Genomic DNA, 21,081 nt, shown 5'->3' on the forward strand with positions numbered 1-21,081 from the left:
CCTTTGCAAGTACAATCACCCTGCAGTAATGGATGCAAACTTCTAGTGCCAAGTTCTAGCTCTGCCCCTCTGTTTGCCAGGTCCTGACCATAGCACTGGAAGGGAACTGATCCCTCTTCAAGCTTTCAGTGCAGCAAAGTCAGGGTCTTGCTGCTACGCGGCACTAAGGAGACGACCATTCTGAAATTCGGCGAATTGTAGAATTAGGGTCTGCCTCTCTCCAAGGAGTTTGCTGCTTTGCCCCAAGCCCACTATTCACACTGGACAGAAAGTCTCCTTCCTAATCCCTTAGGAGTAAGCAGGGAAGGCAAGAGAAGAGGATGGTCTCCCAGAAAAACAAATCCAGTAATACTGAGACATGCTTTGCAAGCAACTGTCTCCAGGACCTGACTATGCTCTGCATGCTCTCCTGGCCACAGGGGACAGAGGGGAACCGTAAGCAGAACAGTAGGCAGAAGGCTCTGCATGAACTAGTACCAGAACGGCCAAAAGAACTCAACAAAATAAAGATTTAGCATTAAGTCTGTTAATATCCTTGAAAATCTGGAGGTGAAACTGTCACATCACCGATTTGCTCCCCTCCCAGACAGATATCCAAATCCACAAAAGTTTCTTTTCAATTTAACAGCAAGCTTGAAGAGGAGGGAAGGATTAAAGAAAGGACTTTTACAACAGAAAGTGAAGAACTAAAGTGGCAGGAATTGGCTATAAAATAGCCTCAGTCTAGGTGTCAGACTACTTGGGGGAAAAAAAAAAATTAATCAGCACTTAAATTTCTTTAAAGTAGCCCAAACAAACATGCCATGTCAATAGGGAACTTCTGTGCACTCGTAAGGTTAAGATATCAATCATTATGTTTATTACTTGTAAACAAAAATTAAATGCTTGGAAACTACATCAACCCATGCGAGACTACATTAAGGCCAATGAGAAATTTCATCTATCAAGACATTAGGCAGAAAAAAGGGTAAACACTAGAGAAGCTGATATGTTTTGAAAGGGCAGCATGGTGCCATCGCCTGAGGTAGGAGGAAAGTACCTGCTGGTAGTCAATGGTAACTCGAGGAAGTGCTTTCTACTCTTCTGTGAAACGCTTTCTATTTGAGTTGCCACTGGGATGTACAGAAAAACTCTGCCACTCTGCTCTTAGGTCAGAAAAAAGCATTTCAGTAGGACACTTAATTAGGGATGATATTCTGGGTACTTTTGGAGTGCTGTGTAGGTAAGTGTTAAGTAGCACTGCTGTATTGGAAGACTCACTAAAAATAATGCTGTTTCATGAGACATACAAATAGCAATGTAATTCTTTTCTTCAAAGCTAATTTCTGAACAGTATTGCTCTGCACACCTTTTATTACGCAAAGATGTGTATTAATAAATAGAGCCAGCAACCCATTTTATATAATAAAACCTTATTTCAAATGTTACAGAAGACAGACACTGTGCAAGATACTATTCCAGAAGTGAGCTGGACTAGAAATATCAATTACTGGTAGCTACCTTCAAAATCATTGACATGACAACATGATGGGACTTCAAAATAAAAAATGGAGAACAATCATTCAAAGTGGAGAATTATAAATGCTTCCCTGTCTATATTCAAGCCTCAGAAGGTAATGTAACTGGCAAATACATTGCATTACAAAATTAAACAAACAAAAAAAACCCCAACAAAAAAACCCAAAAACCAAAACCAAACAAAACCCCAAATGTTAAATCTTCTGCAGGGCTTTTGGTCAACTAGTTTAAAAAAGTGTCCCCTTCCCCTCTTCAGCCAGTAGCTCATTTAGTTCAGTGCTGCTCTTTCTGTGCCTCATACTTCATACTCCAAAATGTAAGTTAGAGGGCCAGATGTATTATCTGGGAAGTTTTCCAAATTCATTAACTCCTTGGCACCAATGACTTCAGGATAGCCGCTGCCAGCACTGAATATTATGCCCAGCAAAAACCCAGCTCCTGGAGGGAAAGGATTAATAAAATGAGGCATTCGGAAGTGTCTGTTGGTCTCTTTGGTCACGACAAGCAACTAGAAGAACCACAGCAGCTGCCAACACTGATCACATCCAACTTTTCAGTACCTAGTACTCTGAAGGTCTCTCCTGAACATCTGCAGATCATTCACCACAACGCTTGAAAAATGTGCAGATACTGCTTGAAGGAATACAAAACCAATAGTCAAAGGAAAGACTGGCAGGAAGGCTGTGACTCAGCAATTCTAACTACAGAGGGTGGTAAATGTTACCCAGGGGCATTAGAATCACAACAGCACTTTCATCTCAATTGCAGACGATGCAGTCTGGGGCAACTCATTTTGCTTTCCGAAATGGATGCAGTCTGGCTGCCATCAGCTAAAGGGCTGATGATTGAAGCACCTTACAAGGCCCTAGAAATGCAGGAGATCTGATAGATCCACTGGCTGTTTTCAGCTTTCTTCTTAGGGCCAAGGAGGGAGTTCCATGAAGGAAACCAGCGTCCTATCAGTCATGCAGGCACTTTCATGAGCCATCTGTTCAGGTACCATCACCAGAGAGGCTCTCTGATGTAAAGATCAGCAAACAGCAAGAGGTCTCCAACATTTTAAACATTAAACTTGTTTTGCTAGCTGTTGTGCCTTGCTTTGAATCTCCAGTTTCAATAAAAAGCACACCAAATTCTCTACATTCTTCAAACTTTAAATTTACATTCTTCAAACTTACTGTTTCTTATTCTTTGATTAGGTTTAATGCCAGCTTTCTTGTTGGTTGACATTTTGCTGTCTCCAATCACTTCAAATTTAGTTAACGATTCTTACTGGGCATGATCTTCCAGGATCCAGAGATGCCAAGATCTCAAGTCCTAATAACAACTTCTGCAGAACTGCAGTATCTATAACCCTGTGTGAAATTCTGCATTAACAGGATTACACTGCTGCTCCTTTCAGAGAAAGCTTGATTTCTGCCTGATATACCACTCCTCATATAGACACATCCACCATATTTACAAGTTCTCCTACCCTCATGTCAGAAACAACCTGGAATATGAGGCAGCAGGAAGCTCCAACTCAAAACAGAAACTTTCAGCAAAGACATGAAATGCGTCAGGCTCAGCACAGTCACAGGGAAAAAAGTATCACCAGATCTCAGGAAGTGAATGTGTGCCCCAAACAGCCTACAACTGATAACTCATGCCAGCATCACACCATTTACTAGAGAGAGTATTTCAGCTTGCAACAGATACAGACTTCTGCAGGCATACCTCCCCTTCAGTCCACTGCAAGCTGACACAGACATTGTATTTACCAGAGAAAGATGACCACTTATTTCAAATACTAGCAGGCCTCATGGTAAGTGGATGCATTTATTAAAACTATTAAAAGTCTGCACTTCACTTCATACTACTTAAACGTTCTGGGGTTTTTAATACTCTCTTGACTTGCTTCACTGAATTCTGCACAGAATATTCAGCAATACTGACTGGGGGGAGAAATAGCAACTACGAAGTGTGAACATCAGAACACTCTCCCAAGCCTCAGTTAATATAACAATATGCCCAGAATCACTTCAGGAAATTAAAAAGGGGGGAAAAAAAGGGTAGAAGAAATATGACTGTATGAGTATCTTGGCTGGAAAAAATTCTGTGTGGGATTTTTTTTTTCTTCCTAGTCACTTCTACTTCTTTATCATAAGGGAGCTGTTACATTGGGTAACTGTTGAACATGACATTTCCGAGGTCACGTTAAATGAATCTCCTGCTCTTTTCTCTGCTCCCGGAACAATCTGCCCCCCAAGGAAACAGACTGTTGGTTTGCAGTCCCTGGATGCCAACAATTCATACTGGTAACGCATAATTCCCATATTGCTGAGATGCGATGGAAAAGTAGTAAATCTTTCACCTCTATTGTTTATTTTTGAAGACTGCAGTTTGGATATCTGCCAGACCAGGCCTTCTCCTCTGAGAAAAAGACCATCATTATTGCCATGCAGACTTTCCACTCCAAGTTTACCCACGCATAAAAATGAAGCATTCCTGACAGCCAGAATCACTCTCCAGCATCTTGCTCTAATAAACTTATTGTCACAGCTTTAGCAGGCATTTCCCTTCCTGTGCATTCACCAGAGAATCATAGAATACCAAGTTGGAAGGGACCTCAGGGATCACCTGGTCCCACCTTTAAGAGCACTCTGTATAGTTCCTATCTGCAGGAACTCTTACATTTCATTTCATGGGAGTCAAATTGAAATATCCATCTTTGGTACATTTTTAGGGCACAAGGTTCCTTCACAGAGAAGTTCAAGTCATTCAGGACTTTCAGGTAGATGTATATGCACTTTTGTTCTTAAAGTGGGAACATGGAAAGGGCTTTGTTATTGAAACTAGGGTTGTTTTACTACACTTTTGTAGTACAGAAAATGAACATTTGCTGGGTGAGACAGTGAAATAAAAGCTTCTGCTCAACTTATGCTTTTACAGGGTTATTTGTTCTCTGGTTCAGCAGCTTTCTGTGATCAGCTGGATTGAAAGAAACGCTACGCAGTTCCTGTGGTTCTTAAGGAAAATTGTCCTCCTTTCCATCTGAGCTGCCTGTTCACTCCATCCAGCACTTAGGAAAGCTTCTCCCTGCTTGTCAGGCTCAGTTGCTCCCAAGGACTGCTCAATCTTCTCTCACTCCTTAGGACAGGACCAGACCCAGAGTGTAGCAGCCGTAACAAAGCTAAAAGATAGCTACAGCCCTTTAACAGCAAGTAACATCACACAGTCAAAACCACACAAGACCAAGTTTCAATTGCCATTAAACAAACCTCTCAGTCATTTTCAGTTTAGTCTTCAGGACAAGAAATAGAGACTCAAACTTGCTCCCCACTTCCTTTCTTTCAACACAAAGACATCTCTGAAGATCTGCAAATCTTCTTTCATCCATGCTTTCTCCCTCAGATGTATCTGTCTACCCCCTCTCCACCCCAGTCAACTTCCTTCAGCTCAGGCTGATCCCAGGATCAAAATCTGCCAGTTACAAAATAATTCTTCTCTTCTTCTGAACTTCCTTTTCTTTTTGCTCCCTTGGCTAAACCAGAATAGTACTATTCTTTTTCGTAGAATTATTTTTTCTGTGAAGTTAGGTCCCAACAACAGCTCATCACAGAATTATAAGAATAATAATGCTAGCATAGAGAGAAAGGTGGCAGAAATATGTGGCTAGGCATTTATGAACACAAAGGTATCATGGGATCCTCTTCAGGAGACAGGAAAACATTAAATCAGCTATGCTATGTTATAAAACCTCAATCACAGACCCTTGAATATGCATCCACGCTGCAGTTGGTCTACGTTCAGCTCTGCTCTAGATCCTAAATCTCACAGGAGAACATTGAGGGAAGTGGGTTTCTCCTGCAAGTTTGTTATTGTTCTCAGCAGATCAGCTCTATTCACTTTAATGACTGTAGTTCAAAGAAAGATCAATGGGCACTGCTCTGCCATATCTTAATACAATGCACGCTAAGATTCAGTCACAGAACACAAAGAATTCATAAAATCAAAGTGAATAAGCAACTTAAGAAAAGATTCTTGCAATTCAAGGATGAGACAGCAGGGATGCTCTTCTTCAGTTTCCAGAGCTTCATTGCCATTTTTTATTCCCTGCTCCTGCCATCGGGGAAGTAATTTTATCCATGGCAAGTAAAATAGTCTTAATTTTTTTTTAAAAAAGTAAAAAATCAATGTAAGTTTGGCATCTGAATTTAAATAAAGGTATGGTTTACATGGCAGAAGGTGATTTAATAGACAGCTGCCTCTGAAAGCCACAGTTCTCATGTCCATCCACTTGCCAAGTTTCCCTTCTACTGCCATGAAGCCTGACTCTCTCAAATGAGTGGTTCAAGGAGATAATCCCAGCACTATTCGCTTCTGCCTTTCTTGTTTCAGTTTTTGGCTGGTTTAGTGCTCTCAACCATCTCACCAGCTAAGCTGTGGGACTGAAGTAAAAGAAGTAATGGGAATCAGGCAGCTGTGGGTAGGAGGCATGGTGACTAAGACTGCCTCTTTCAGCAGCAGCAAGCTTTCAGATCAACATCATAACATCAAACCGTACCCTCAAGTGAGGGATTTTTACCAACAGATGACTTTCTCAAGACCTAGCAAAAAAGGGGTCACGACAATCGTAATCACCACACAGCTAATAAAGTCTTCAAAAAGAAGGAAAAAAAACTGTCAAAGGAATAGTTACAGCTGGTGAGTTACTGGGGGCATAAAATGAGTTCTCAGAGTAAAAATGAGAGCTTGTTTCCTTCCATAGAGAAGAACCATCTACCTAGGTTATCCGTGAGAGCTGTTTATCAGCCACATAGGCCTGGCAGGCAAGGGGGACTGTAAAGACTGCTAGGCCTGGCATTCAGAAGAGATTTTGACCAACAAACTGCTTTTCATTCCAAATCAACAAAACAGCAAGTTCTGTTAATTTAGAGTAATTGTCTGAAGCACAGAAACTGAGAAGCGTCCAGCCTTCCTTTTCCTGAGTCAGTAAAAAAATCAAACTTATGTAGAAATACATAAGATTTGATCAGGGGGGTTGGGGGGGGGAGAAGAGATTGCTGTACCACTCCCATTTTTAATAGCCTCTTAAAAATAGTATCTGGAATGTCCACTTTGTGTTTCTCTTGCTCAAAAAAAAAAAAAAAAAAAAACCAAAAAAACCCAAACCCCCAAAACCCCAAAAACCAAACCCCAACCCAAAAAAACCTTGGAGTTCTAATTTTGTCTTCATCTTGTTTCAATACACTTTCCTATCTCTGACAGATTAAAATACATGAAGTTCCAACAGACAAATGGAAGTTTTTCCAACTGAACATTCATACTTTATATTTAGCACTCTAAATGCTAGATGAAATTAAAAGAGCATTTTTCTCAACACTAATTCTTAAGAGTCAGCTCATGAAAGTTGGAGGTTCAGGATTCATTCCTACAGAATTGCAGACTTTGACCATTAAGACAAGAAAAAATCCTGCAATTCAATATTGTGCTGTTCTGTCCCACAGGCTTGGTCACAGCATAATTTTGGTTCTTGTGCAACTAGGCAGTGTTGAACAAGTCCCCTCCCCACTTCCAGCTCTAAACAACGTAGATGGTTAGAACAAACTATAACATGGAAATCATTACACATGTAAAAAACCTCCAAACTTAAAAAACAAAGTCCAATAAAAAAAAGGTAGTAAAGCCATACTGGCATAGAGTACTAAGTGAATTAATGTATCATCCTAGTTTCACTAAACAAGCTCCATTTGAAGAAAAAAGTAACAGTAGGCAGAGATTCAATGAAAGCTAAACATTTTCACTTTCAGACTAAGAATCCTTATAAACCCCAACAAAATAATAGATTCAATGTAACATCTTTGACTTTACAGCTTACCAAACATAAGTATCAAAGAAAATGTTAATTCTCTAAGTGACCTGCAGGAAAAAGGAATCTTATTTTTTGTTTCTTGGCTTCATGAGTCAATACAGATTCTCAGATGACAACAATTTATTTGGAACTATATGGTCAAAGGAATACTTTATTTGGATGATGATGATAATGATAATAATAATGCCACCACCACAAGGAAAAGAGTCATCCAGGGAGAGAACACCAAAGTGAAGGTAAACAGTACAAGAATGAAAATCTCGCAAAAATATTCCCAGCAATAAAGCATCAAACTTAACCCATAATTTAATGATTCAAAGCTTAAAGAGGCAAGGGTTATGGGCAATATGGTGTACTGAAGCATCATAGAAATATACTTGCATTTGGTTTTGTGTCAAAGTGAAATAGCACTGAGCACCACAATGGCTGAATTAAGGGAAAATCATGTTGCACAGCTTCCAGTGCCACCACAGCTTGCTTGCTTCCAGTACCCAAGCCCAGATACATAGGTACATTGGTATTGCTAAGGTATACTGCAGTCTGCAAAGAAGGCAATTCCTCTTCACACTTGCAAGAATGACTGACACAGCCAAGTATTACACTCTTATTATCAAAGAGAAACAAAATGAACTAAGATCAACCTCCTTCTCTCACAAATGCAAAGTGTCAGATTCTTCATGCCACATGCTTTCAGTTAGTGGCGAGGTCCTCATTTGGACAGGCACTTCACTTGCATACACCAGGCAGCTCACCCATTTACACGAGTCTTTTCACCTGAGGATCTATTTGCTATACAAATCCTTATGAACTCAGTACTAAACCCCAATGCCCCCTTTGAAAAGCTCAGCTTTAATGACATCGACAGCAGTGAGAGGGCTTGCTCAATAAAATTATGAGATCTGGCATGAGGCAAAGAGAACACTGCTTCCCTACATACATCTTCAACACAATTGTGTTACCTGCAAATCAAAAGCAAAACAGAAGCCAAACTTGCTACAATGGCACCAGTGTCAAACAAGCCTAGCAGAATTCACTGAGCTTTCTGTAGTCTTTCCTAACCCCACTATTAATCCCAACAAAATCCTTGATTAAAATAAAGCCTTTTGTGCTACATTAAGGATGCATAAACCATTGGATTTTGCTGGTATTCCAATATCTCAATCTTTGCACGAATCCTCTAGTCAAGAAAACAAAACCAAAACACACCAACAGGAAGTTCTCCAGTTTTGTCTGCCCTTTCAAGTCTGAACTCAAATTGCAGCAATAAGCTTAGCCTAGCCATTATTCACGCTTTACCAGAACAAACACACTGCATTCCGCCTGTACCAGACCCTACTTTGTCCCTGCAAAAAATGAAGCTGGAGTTCTTAAAATCATAAGTTATGTTTATATTTGCAAATTTAGCAGTGGCTAGGCACACCTGAGTTTACTAGAATGTAATCATTTACACTACAACAGTGTTATAACAGCTCTTCTGCTTTCACAAACACTTCCTAGAAATGGTTCAGGAGTTAGGATATACGAGGCACAGCTTCCACAGGCAACACCTGTAGCCATCTTACAATAGAGGCTCAGAGCACAGATGGGGATCATCTGTGTCACAACTTCAAAGCCAAAGAGGACATTCAGCTTACACTTGTAGAGATGCAACCTTAGCATCTCATAGACTTAGCATAGACCTAGCAATGCAACCATGGCTTTTGCAATAGGTGGGAGAGCCTTTCCTGAAGGTAATGATGAAGCTTAATCTGTTGCACTTTCCATACCCTATTCCAGTGGGGTCATATAAAAATCTACCAACAAGCCTAACTTTTCAACCGCAATTTTAATCCTCATCCTAGCTTTAACAAAACCTCAGTAACATTTATTTAATGCAGAATACATCCTGGTATTAAAGGATACAGAAATACACCAAGACCTTTAACCTACCATATTCCAAACTATCTCCAGTCCCAATTCGAATCCCAGTTTAACCACAACTCAGTTACCCATATACGAAGCAGTACAGACTGGAGGTCTACCAGACGTGTTGTCACGCAGACCTCATCAAAGCCATCAAAGCCCTGACCTTGCAGGATTTAGCTGTACACCTACCTCTTCAAGCTTTCTTTCCCAGAACACCAATCACAGCCAACAGTAACCTGGTAACCGCACTGTCAGCAAAATTAACAGTAAGGGGCAAAACTTGTCCAGAAGCATCCTTCAAACTATCCCAATGGGCCTTTTCCTACTCAGGTCCTAACCCCCTACATCTCTTGCCATACAGCATTATTCAGATTCAGCTTGATAACAGGGCTATCCCTGTACCATTCAATCTTGCTGGTACTAATCCATAGCCCAGTCACATGTTCCTCGCATAGCAGCCAGCAAGAAAATAACATCTTCAACTCATCTTGTCTCAAAACTGTCTTGAAACATAACCCCAGCCAAAAGCATGGTCTAGTGACATTAAAATAAAAATAGGAAAGCTTTTTTGCCCATTTTGCTAATTAATATGTCAGAGCTCATAAAGAAAGACTCATCAGCTTTTCTCCAGCACTGCATCATCTGAAACAGCTGTGTCAGCAGAGACCTCAGCAGACAGTCAATACATACTAAAAGTGTTCTAAGTAGTAAATCAGAACACAGAAAAAGAATTTAAAAAAAAAATCAAAATAGCTGCAAAGAATTCAATACTCGATTTCACTATTTGATATAATCCAGGTTATATTTGATGCACAAAAGTCTTGCCCCTCGTTATGATGGGTATCCTTCCTAGCTGTCCTGGAATCACTTTTCTAAAAAGCTAAGAGTTCATGAAAAACTGAGCTAAAGTTTCCTGATTTTTCATATCTTTGTGATTTTTCAGGGATCTTCTCTGCTTTACGATAGAGGGACTACTTGTTTCTCATCCTCATCGTTGGGAGTTGAGTTTAGAGCACGCAGACTCACCATTGGTGAGCACACGGGAAGCTTACAGAGGACAAAATCCTCCTTAGAAGATTCAGAGAGGATGCTTCACACACACGCACTCTGAACCCTGCTCTTCTCCAGAAAGGGCTGAGTAGGCTGCATCAATACAGCACTCCAGTGCTTTTGTCAATGGCACTGTGGAAAACATTTGCAACATTAAGAACACCTGTAAGCACTGCAGGAGTCTTCCATCCGGCAGGCTGAAGGACAGACCAGCTATGAGAACCAGAATTCACAGATGCATTTCTGTGAGGGTGAAATACAGGAATAAGTCTCCAGTCATCTTCCCATAGAACACGTTTACAAGCTCAGGATGTGTCCAGACATGCTTCTAAAAATCAAATCTGTTTTTTAAGAGGAGGGAAAAAAAAAGGGACCTGCTGTTTGTGGGTGCAATATATAAAAAGACAGAAAGATGGGGCTACAGCTACAGATCCTTTTAATGCCTTGGTCTTCTGCAGAATTGTGATAACGCTTTTTTCATATGAGTATCTGCTACTAACTCCTGCTGCTGCTGTTACATGTAATATGCAAGGGATACAGTACCTATACCAAATGCTGAGACTAAATGCTTGAAGAGCCACTGCCCCAGAAGGAACAGAAAGGATATTTCCCTAGAGAGAATTACTCAACTGCGTATTTCATAGAACAAGTCATGTTGAAGGAGAGAAGGGATAATTGCATTGATTGTTAGAAGGTGATAATTAATTCTGTAGAGAAATATATTTAATTTCCTGAAGTCTAGAATAGGATGGAAACTCTTCGTTCTATAATGAGAAAATAACGGTGTTTTGCTCCCAGCACAAGAAGCTGCAATGTCTCCCCTTAGTGTGTTCTTAAAAAAAGGTACCTATAGGAAGGCAGCACAATGAACAATGTTAAAACAAGTGTTATGTGATGTGACTGGATGCCAGCAAAATGCATATATAATTCCAAAAAGCATACACTAAAAAGGGACCAGAGAAAAAAGAATGTCATGTTCTTGAACAAACTTTTAAAATAAATATTTGAATGGAACAATAAGAAAACTGAAATGACTGCTTGATTTCTCTTTATGAAGGGCTAGGAAATGAAACACGGAGGGGAGAAACGTTTTTCAACAGTTATTGAACAATATTTAAAGTGGACAGAACCAAGAAAAAGCATTTACACTCCAAACTTCTCAGAAGTTAGCTAGGTCCTTAAGGGAAAAAAAAAAAAGAAACAACCTATAGGATCTGTGCATCTGTTGACCACTGATTTCAGTCTAGGGAAAAAAGATCTTAGGTACATGCAAGAGGTCTATGAAGGGTAAGTAAAGCAAATAAGCCAAAGTTCAATAAGCATAGGTCCACATTTTCACATAAAATTTCTAGATGTCTTCAAACAGAAAAAATTTCAAAGCCACTGTTTTCAAGAATCTGGAGAAGTGTGCAGAAGAAAGATCAAATGCTGCTAAAAGTGGTATTATAAAGCTTAATGTACCTCTACCAACAGATTGCTGGAGAGTTATGATCTCACCAGGTTTCCTTCCAATATTCTTTGATAGCAGTGAATTCCACTGATCTTTGGAAAACTGCATGACGTTGCAATGTTTGTAGTAATTTTTCTGCACAGGAAAAAAACTCAAGGGAAACACCCCTAGCTTCTTCAAGTTGACAAGATCATTTATTTGAAGCTTTCATATTCCCAAAACAAAAAGTTGAAAGAATTTTTTCTCCCCAGGAATGATAATATTCAAGACATGAACTACTCCTTGATTCAGAAAGAGAAGAAGTTCACAGACTTAGGAAAGATGCCAGAAAAAATTAAAAATAATTTGTCTACTAAGTTCAGGAAAAGGTCTTCAGATAAGGAAAATCCACACCAGAGAACTGAAGGACACCCAGTTGCACAGAGAAGGAATACCATAAACAATCAGGAATCTCACAGCTGACCTTCTCTTTCCCATGAATTCAGTTTCCTAGTTCTATCAAAGGAGCAGAAAAAGGTAATGTGCAATCATGCTACTACAAAGGGGCAGCCTTCAGGCTTTTCTAACACTAGAAGAGATTGCTGAATAACTGGAGTTTTCTAGAAAGTTTAAGGTTTCTCATGTCAGCTTATCCATGGCCTGTGAAAAATTACAGTCTCGTGTGACATTTCCTCAAAAGTTCTTTTAATACAAGAACTGCAACTTGTACAGTGGTGTGGTTTGTGGAACTTATTAAATAGGTAGGTACAGTAACGACAGCAGTAGTGACTAATTTTTTTCTTACTACAGTCTGAAAAGTTTAAGAAAAAAATAAATTATTTCTACTGCACAAGCACAATGAAAGGAAAATCTTTGACATTCTTTTTTTTTTTTAATCTGTAGAATTTTTTTAGTGTTATCTTCAATATTCCTGGTAACAGAAATGTAAACTCAGAACAAGGAGAAAAAGCAAGAAACGTATAAATATTTTCAAATTTATATTGTTTAAGTCTCCACACTCCACAAGACATGTTCCACTTGCCCTTATTTGAAAGGGCACCTTCTTCAGTTTACAACACCTACACTGAAAAAAAAAAAAATTACAGCTCTTCCTGCAAATGACTCTGCTACATACACTGCCTGGGAAAGACCAATCCCTAATTCATCATTGTACAACTTGGAGTCAGTGTATACAAAGTAATGCCTTAATTTGCAACTCTTTTAGTCACCACAGTTTCTGTAAGCTGATTTCATTTACTGCCCACACTACTTTCAAGTTGTTGACTTTTCCTCCAAAATAGAACAGCTTACCCGATTTGTGTCCGGCCAACAAACCAACTTTGCTTTCATCTGCCACTGGAGGAATAAAAGAAAAGACACAAAGATCAGAAACTTATTTAAGTTCACAAGCCTTTGAAACACTGTCAAATTATTTCAAACACATAGCATCCTAAATCTTTAAATTATAATTGTTTGTAAAAAGCCTTTTTTTACCTAATCCACCTGAGTTGCTTCAAAGTCCAAATATCTGAATCAAAGCCTACGGAAACCAATAAAAGAACTACTAGCAGTCCTTGTGAGTTACAGATCAGGACCTCATCACTTACACACACAAAAGTGAGTTGCCAGAAGTTATTTGTAAATAACTCATCTTGTCAGACAAATCACAGGGCATAGGAGACTTGTAACATTTTCAGATCAAAGACCTCAATTGGTAAAAAGAATCCAGATGTGGAAACCTTCCCATCTGCAAGACATCTCACTGACTCACAGACCCTCTGCAGAGACCCCTCTGGTCTCCCAAAACCCAATCTTTTGGAAAGCTTATGGTTTTTTCTATGTTATATTTTATTTTATCTGTAAATTGTACCTTTGCAGTATTTCTTATACAGACAGACATTTACAGCAGCAACAGTTTGCACAGACAGACTAGCGGAGGAACAATTTCTGAAAGTAACAAAAATTGTAATCTTTCTTCAGTAACTGTACTTCAGTTTATTATCATATATCTCAAGAAACTAATTAAAACACTCTCCCAGAGGGCTGAGGGGAAGAACCGATCACCATTTCTTAAAATGAGTTCTATGCAAAGAAATGGTGCTAATGTAATGTTAGGGATGATAAAACAAGCACAGGAAATGAATGTTAGGGTTGAAAGCTTATCCTTCAACTCTGCCTGCCCAAGCACTCCCTTATGTTATGCCTTAAAATGTGATCTCTTTATACGATAAAATAAATTGTCAAGTCATACCAAAACTTCTATAAATGGGAACTTACACAAGCTTTGCATAGTGGTCACCATGAAAAGTTTACATATAAGGTTATCTGTGATGATACAGCAATGTGCTATTTTCTACCCAGAAAGAGCAATGCAGCAGTTATTGACATTTAGGAGCTACTACAGGGAAAATAATCACAGTAAGTGTTCGCTTACATTGCCTCCCCACTTGACTTTTAGGGAAGCTTTTCCCCCCAAAAAACCAGCATCAGATTCAGGACTGGGACTCACAACTGGAATCGTGAATCCACAACTGACCACTGTATCTCTTCTCCACCTTTGTAGTCTGATTGTCATCTGATCATCAGTAAAACTGACATAGTGCAGTTTTGTTGTGGGATGTAGATGCTAATAAAGCAAGACTAACACTGTTTGCAGCGTTACGCAGCGATGCTGCAAAAGAAAACAGCAGTGGGGTGAGTCAAAATTAGAAGTGCAACCAAAATTCAAGGCAGTTCTGTACTGCATGTCTTTTAACCTTTCTTCTAGGTTTTTCTAGTCCCTGGAAATGATAACTATTTACCTCCTTGCTATACAGTTTGATCCTATAACTCAAAATGACCGGACAAGGATTTGCTATAAGGATAGTTCAAACTCCTTTTCCTCCTCCCTTCCACCAAATTTAACTCTAAGAACCACCACCATGGAAAACTTTAGTCCCAAAGGTTAGTGTTTTGACAAGTTATGATTGTGTGAAAACAAGGGATTATAATGGAAACTGATTTGCAACCTTAATTATAGCAGTCATTAATGGCAACCACTATAATATATGATAATTACTTGGAGTAGGTTATGTTACAGTACATAGGAGCTTTTAAAAAACCTCACAAACCAGATACCAAGGTTCATGGCATTTTTTAAAAAACTATGCTGATGACTTGGTTTGCCTGAACCTAAGTTTTACATTATTAAAAGGGATAAATCCATTTAACTTAATCATACTTTACACACCAGCTTCACATACAAAAATTAGATTTAATACTGGAGGGAAAAAAGGAGAAATAAAATTATTAGAAAATGAAAAATAATCTTGCTAGAATACAAAGTTAGCATTATGAGTTTAAGCACATGCGCAAAAACTGGAAAATGCAAAAATTAAAGTTTTCTATTAAAGTTTGAGCAAAATATGTGCGCCCCTCCATGGAGTAATTTTCATTTCATGGGATATTATGCTTAGACAGTGACTTCTGGGCTGGCCGTCTTTCATTAGACTGAACAGGTGTGGCACGGGCAAGTCCATTGGATGAGAATCCTGTTCCTTCTCTTGTTTCCTCTGGGAACAAGGAGAAGACAACAGAAAAGAAGGAAAAGGCTAACGGGAGATAAATATTTTGCATGTCAAAGCTGAAAATTTGTAACTGAAGATTTCATTTAGGAACTATATAACATGCCCTGTTCCACAAAATGGCATTTGAAAACACTGCTCTGCATGATGTTAAAAATTAATTCAGTTATGACAAAAATCTTATTTCTCTGGCTATCTTCCTTGGCTTTTGAAGAAAGCAGGAGCTAAGTGGAAATTTCTTCTCTAGGATTCTACTAGTGTTGGCCTATCTTCGCCAAAAGGCAGCTGAAAGATTTTAAACAGGGAAAAAATACTGTCCACTCTTAAAACTCAAGTAAAAAAAAAATTCTAATTATTTTTATATTGCAACATCAAAAAGTAATTACATTGCAATTAACTATCAAAAATTTCAGCTCAAGAGAATCACATTTGGGAATGTGCACTGCCAGACTGGAATATATCAGGAAAACATTTATAATAAAAATTCAACTGTAACTATTTTTGTGAGGACACTAGAAATACTATATATTCTTGAGGTAGAATTGTTGAATGCAAAACATTTCAAAAAATGAAACCACTTAATTTGGGGACTGTAAACACAAAACTCAAACAAAAATCTGGGAAGGATCAATGCAAGGGAGTAAATACATTCACAAACAAGAAGAAACTTCTCCTTAATTTGTAAATCAAACAAATACTTCACATTTTGAAGTGTCCCTGGAACTCCAAGGGATGTTAGTTCATCAAATTATTAATGTTTGTCAGCATAAAACAGGCTAGCTCTTTTATGCTAACATCTATAATTTAGGAACCACATTTTCACCACAGAAGCCAGTTACGTATTCACTGTCAGTACTCAAAGTAATTGCTGAAAGAAAAGCAACAGAAGTTCTACAGCTATTTAATAAAAGTACGGACATTTGGGGGACTAGCAAAACCACAGATTATGAAAGATGGAACATTACTAAAACAAACAAATCTTTCCAGCTGATAGCAAACAACTGATACTTTTTTTTTTTTTTTAAACTATGCCAACAGCCACAACAAATATTAAAACAACCCAACCCTCTATGCCATGAATAATCAGATGTATTAGGATTTCCTATGGTAATATTCTGGAGTGCTATTTTGCTTTAAGAAAATAAGTAGTATTGTTTAGCAACAGTAAAAGCACCCAACAATGCCTCCATGTCCTTCCATACAATGTTCTGATTGCCATTTCTGTGCCCTACTCAAGATAACCAAGGCAGCCATTTTATTTGAATTGCATGATTGTCAATGGTTTAGTACACAACAAGCCTTCTGCACTGCCTCAAAGTTTGCATCAAAATACAGTCCAAGTTAACTTAAAAAGGTCAAAGTACTTCCCAGCTATGGTTTAGAGAAGCACAAATCAATGCTGCTGCCAATTGTGGTAACCAATTTCGCTCCTTTTGCCCAGTTCAATCACTGTACCATTATATTATTTCTCCCCAAAACAAGGAGTTACTACTACTCAGAAGATACAGGGTGGTACTATTCAACTTAGTGCCTCTTTTCTGAAGGATCAGTTCTGCACATTGACTAAGAGCTACTTAAAATCTTCTAAACATGTGAAAGTTACTTGTATTTCTGCTGGACAAACTGACACGTACCTTTAAAGACCAGCTGCAGTTCTGTACTCAGAAAAGACACAAACAAGGATTAAAATTACAATTAATGAGAAATAATAAGAAAACGGACTGAAACATCAAAGAATTTCCTAGAAAATAAGTTTTCTGATACCTTTATTAGTTTTTAGGAAGCCCATATATGTTACTCAATTAACAAGGGCTGTATTCCCAAACCACATATACAAATGATATTTCCATGCTTTTAGAATCCATCTGTTTATATGATATAAACACATGAAAATAAAGCAAAGCTACAAACTGTTCACTGTTTTTTTCTGATGAACTGCATCCTTACCCATCCCTTTCATCATAATGAAGGCACTGCATCATCAATTAATTTTAGTCGATGATACAGCCAATGACATAATTCTCCTGCGATATTTTTTTTTTTCTTGGTGAAGCGTTTCCCCATCTAGGAGCAGCATAAATCACTCAGAGAAACTATGTCAAATGTTGGCTCACAACCATCACTTAGAAAATGCTGCTTGTTTACCCTGAAGTAATGCATACAAAGACCACACAGAGGCTTTTATACTAAAATCTACAGAAGCAATAAAATGTGTCTTTTAGGAAGGGTAAACTTACACTATCTTAAAATATTTTCCTTCAATAATTCCCCCTCTTGCCCTCTCCAGTGACAGGGAAACTTCATGTAAGGGTCCCATCTCTCCTGATCTGGGGTCACCTGATTATCCACCAGGTACTAATTCTTGAAGGATTCTAAGTCCTCAATAGATTTCTGTTCACTTCGATGCTGAAAGCAGTGAGACTAGCAAAAAGCTTGCACAAGGGCCAAGGATCAATTACACTTACGCAGTAAAAAAGGTAAACCTTCTTCAAAATGGCATCTAATACAACATTTGGGATGCTCTGTTCACCACAAAGACACAAATAAATCACGTCCAAACCAAGATTCTGGATTCTTTCTCTCACCTGTACAATCTCTAATTAGATTTTTCAGAACTATTTTGCTAGAACTGATTTAATACTCCAGTTCAATTGTATTCAGAGAAGGTCCCTAAGGGATACATTTTGTGTGTCAGCACATGACAATGAAAATGCCTAATCCTACATTCACTATTACTACTACTAGTTGAAGAACCAGCAATACAGTTGATGCTGTCCACTGGACACATTTACCTTTAAATAGAAGGCTTTCTCCTGGCAGAAAATAACATTCATTCACAATTTCCCAGCCAGCACGATATAAATTTTCTCACTTCTGGTGGCACAACAACTACCCATTCTTGAAGGTTACACTGCTAATTGAGGCAATCACGGCTTCTTTTACACTTTTGTTGTCTTCTCTAATCCTCTCTCACCTCTATTCCAGAGAAACAGTACCAGGCTAAAACTGATCCAACTCCCCCACACGTCATTAACACTTCTTTCAAACTCCCAGGGTTAAACCACAAGTTCCTAATCTGATCTGTCATTCACTGGTTGAAAACATTGATAGGGAACAGATTTATAATAGTGTTCTTAAAAGTTACTTTATTATCATCTGCGCTTTCTTTCTCATAGTAGCTACACATTAACTTGATCGCTATTTTCTCCTCCTAACACTTTAATCATCTAAGTGCATTAACAGATCAACTCATTCAAACTTAAACTAAAGCAGTGTAAGAAACTACCACCTCAACCATGCGTTACCATTTTCTCAGCTTTATCACCATCACAGCTCATACGATGCTCCCAGTCTGCTCCACAGCAATCTTCCTTGAACCTTACATGATTCTCACAAAACCAGTACAAAAAGTTGATATTCCCTCCTGCCCACTTCTGCTTTTATGCCACAGCTCACCTTCTCCTCAACTGCATCAACGCAGATTTGGTGTAAAACTGAGTAACGGAATTGACCTTGTTAAAAGCCTTTCTTTTCACAGAATAAACCTAATTTCAGACTCATTTCAATTCACAGTGTCTCCATCACTTAATAAATGATTTTGTTTCATTCTCTACTTATACATCTTACAAACAGAAATTTGAAAGTCATTTAAAGTAAAACTACGTCGTGTTCATTTCTAAAACTTTATTCTTCGGAGTGGCCTCAGAAAATATACATCTAATCTGACAGTACTAGAAAGTTACTCTCATGACATAAACTAGAATAATTTTAAAATCTCTCTTGGTCCTTGATCCCAAAGATAATCACAGCCATAAGCAGTATAGTTTTTCCTAAATCGACATTTTTGTTTTTGAAAAGTCTTTCTCTTCAAGAGATGACTTGTTAAATTACTGTTATAAGCCAGTAACATCAAAAAGTCTGTTAGAATTCTGAACCATCATCTCCATTTCCTCACTAATGCTCTAATGAACTTAACTGGCTCCTAAAGGCAGTTCTGAAGTTGGTTTCAACCTAAAGCAACCTGACAAGTGTATTCCATACATACAACATGGTTAACAAAGCAATGATTTTAAAATACCAAACCACTTTTTGTCTCACTAGTATCATAACTCTCACCAGGCACCTCCCAAAATGCATTCTTTTAATTTTATCTGAATCAAAACATTGTTTAAATTGAAGAATAATCTCCATTAGCTCTGCCCAGTCCTCATTTGGTTATGTTTTGAGATATTTATTTCAACATCCAAAATTACTGTCAGAATAAGAATATTCTGGTTCAGAGCAGACCATGAAGCAGCCAATAGCATCTTGATTGCATTATCCATATCCTTTTGGACATGAAACACTGGTTTCTCTTTATTTTGAGGTTTTTTAAAAACATGAACTGTAATCAAATGCATCCTTAACAAAGAAATTCGCATTTAGTTAAATATTGGATTCCTAGAAGAATATTCCACACCTTACATCTTGCATACTGACTTGCTAATTATTCCTAAATACAGAAATAAGTTGGCCAATACCTTTAATAAATATGCCCCAAGGTTAAGGGACACTGAGCATGTCTAATGATGTTTTAGCAAACAGTATTTCACTCACATTTAAAATCAAGTAAAGGACATTTCCATTTCTTCAGACTGTAGAGCTTAATCAGTTAAGATCTACGGGGTTTTGCAGAAAGGAAGGGGGAGTTGAGCAGTACCTTAGGATAGTGGTCATGGATTATTATACCAACATCCTCAAATATAAGTCTACACAGTGCTTTGCCTGAACTGATACACAACAAAATTGCTATATACTCATATGATTCAATTTCACATTGCTTCAGGTTAAAACAAGCCACACTTTCATGTATTTGAATACAATTCCCATGGCTGCAGTTTTTACAGTACATTTATGCATAGCCTAAATCACTCCCGTGCATAAAGATTTATGGAAAATAAGGATCTTGGAGATAAATAATAAAACACCTTTCCTTTGCTTTTTCTTAGAACACACCGATTTTCACCTTCCAATACAACATTAAGAAAAAAAAAATCCATATTGCTATTCATTCTCCACAAAAATTACCTTTTTAATACAGCTAAAAAAGAAAAAACACTATTGAAAATGGATTCTGATGAATTATTATATTCTCTAGACAACTGTGGTAATGTATGGGAAAACATGTGTGTATAGAAGGTTGTTAAAGGAAAGGGAAAAATCATCCTTCCAATGACTGGCATAGAAGCCATTGATTTCTTCTTCACTTTAAGTTTCAAAAAAAGGGTTCCACTTCAGTGGGAAGGGACAACATGACATTTATTTCTAGCATTTCTGAATTTGTTTTGCTTATTTTTAACACTATGCTACAAGCACAAGTCTAAACTTGGCATGCAGTCTAAATTTGGTCAGTACAGGCATGCACTCTAAGTCATTCGGTTCAAAATCTCACAAATACGTGAAGTCACAGTATAAGGAGAATCTTTTCTCTCCTAACATAATCAAACACCATCATCCATAACAAAAAAAATTATGCAACTGAGTAGATACATCAGGTGCCAGGATCAGTAGAAGGAAAGCGGTGGCTGTGCTCTTTTGTCACCACCAGTTCAAAATAAAAGTAGACAAGGCCAAGAAAAGATACACCATAAGACACAGGATGTGAACTCTCCCAGTGATCCAGAGAGTGATGTCATCATCTCAACACAGCGGCCTTTTAAGAAGCCTTTGACCACTGTGGAAATGGTGAATGCTAAAGCAGGGAACCAGTCACCCTGCCTTCA

The 21,081-nt window shown here is 38.2% G+C and overlaps 1 protein-coding gene across 4 annotated transcripts in view; it reads right to left on the reverse strand.

Annotated features, from left to right (window-relative positions):
• PARD3B (par-3 family cell polarity regulator beta) overlaps nt 1-21,081 on the reverse strand; it is a 422,926-nt gene that overhangs the window by 162,674 nt on the left and 239,171 nt on the right. For 3 of the 4 annotated variants that reach the window (XR_012836057.1, XM_075756445.1, XM_075756448.1), the window contains one exon: nt 13,068-13,112. The exons of the other annotated variant lie outside the window; for it this stretch is intronic. Coding sequence is in view for 2 of the 3 variants with exons in the window: in XM_075756445.1 (XP_075612560.1) it covers nt 13,068-13,112 (45 nt within the window). In the remaining variant the exon portion in view is untranslated. The remainder of the gene's footprint in view (nt 1-13,067; nt 13,113-21,081) is intronic. 4 annotated transcript variants of the gene reach the window in all.

This window comes from Balearica regulorum, chromosome 6 (assembly GCF_011004875.1).
Source record: "Balearica regulorum gibbericeps isolate bBalReg1 chromosome 6, bBalReg1.pri, whole genome shotgun sequence".
Taxonomy (NCBI): domain Eukaryota; kingdom Metazoa; phylum Chordata; class Aves; order Gruiformes; family Gruidae; genus Balearica; species Balearica regulorum.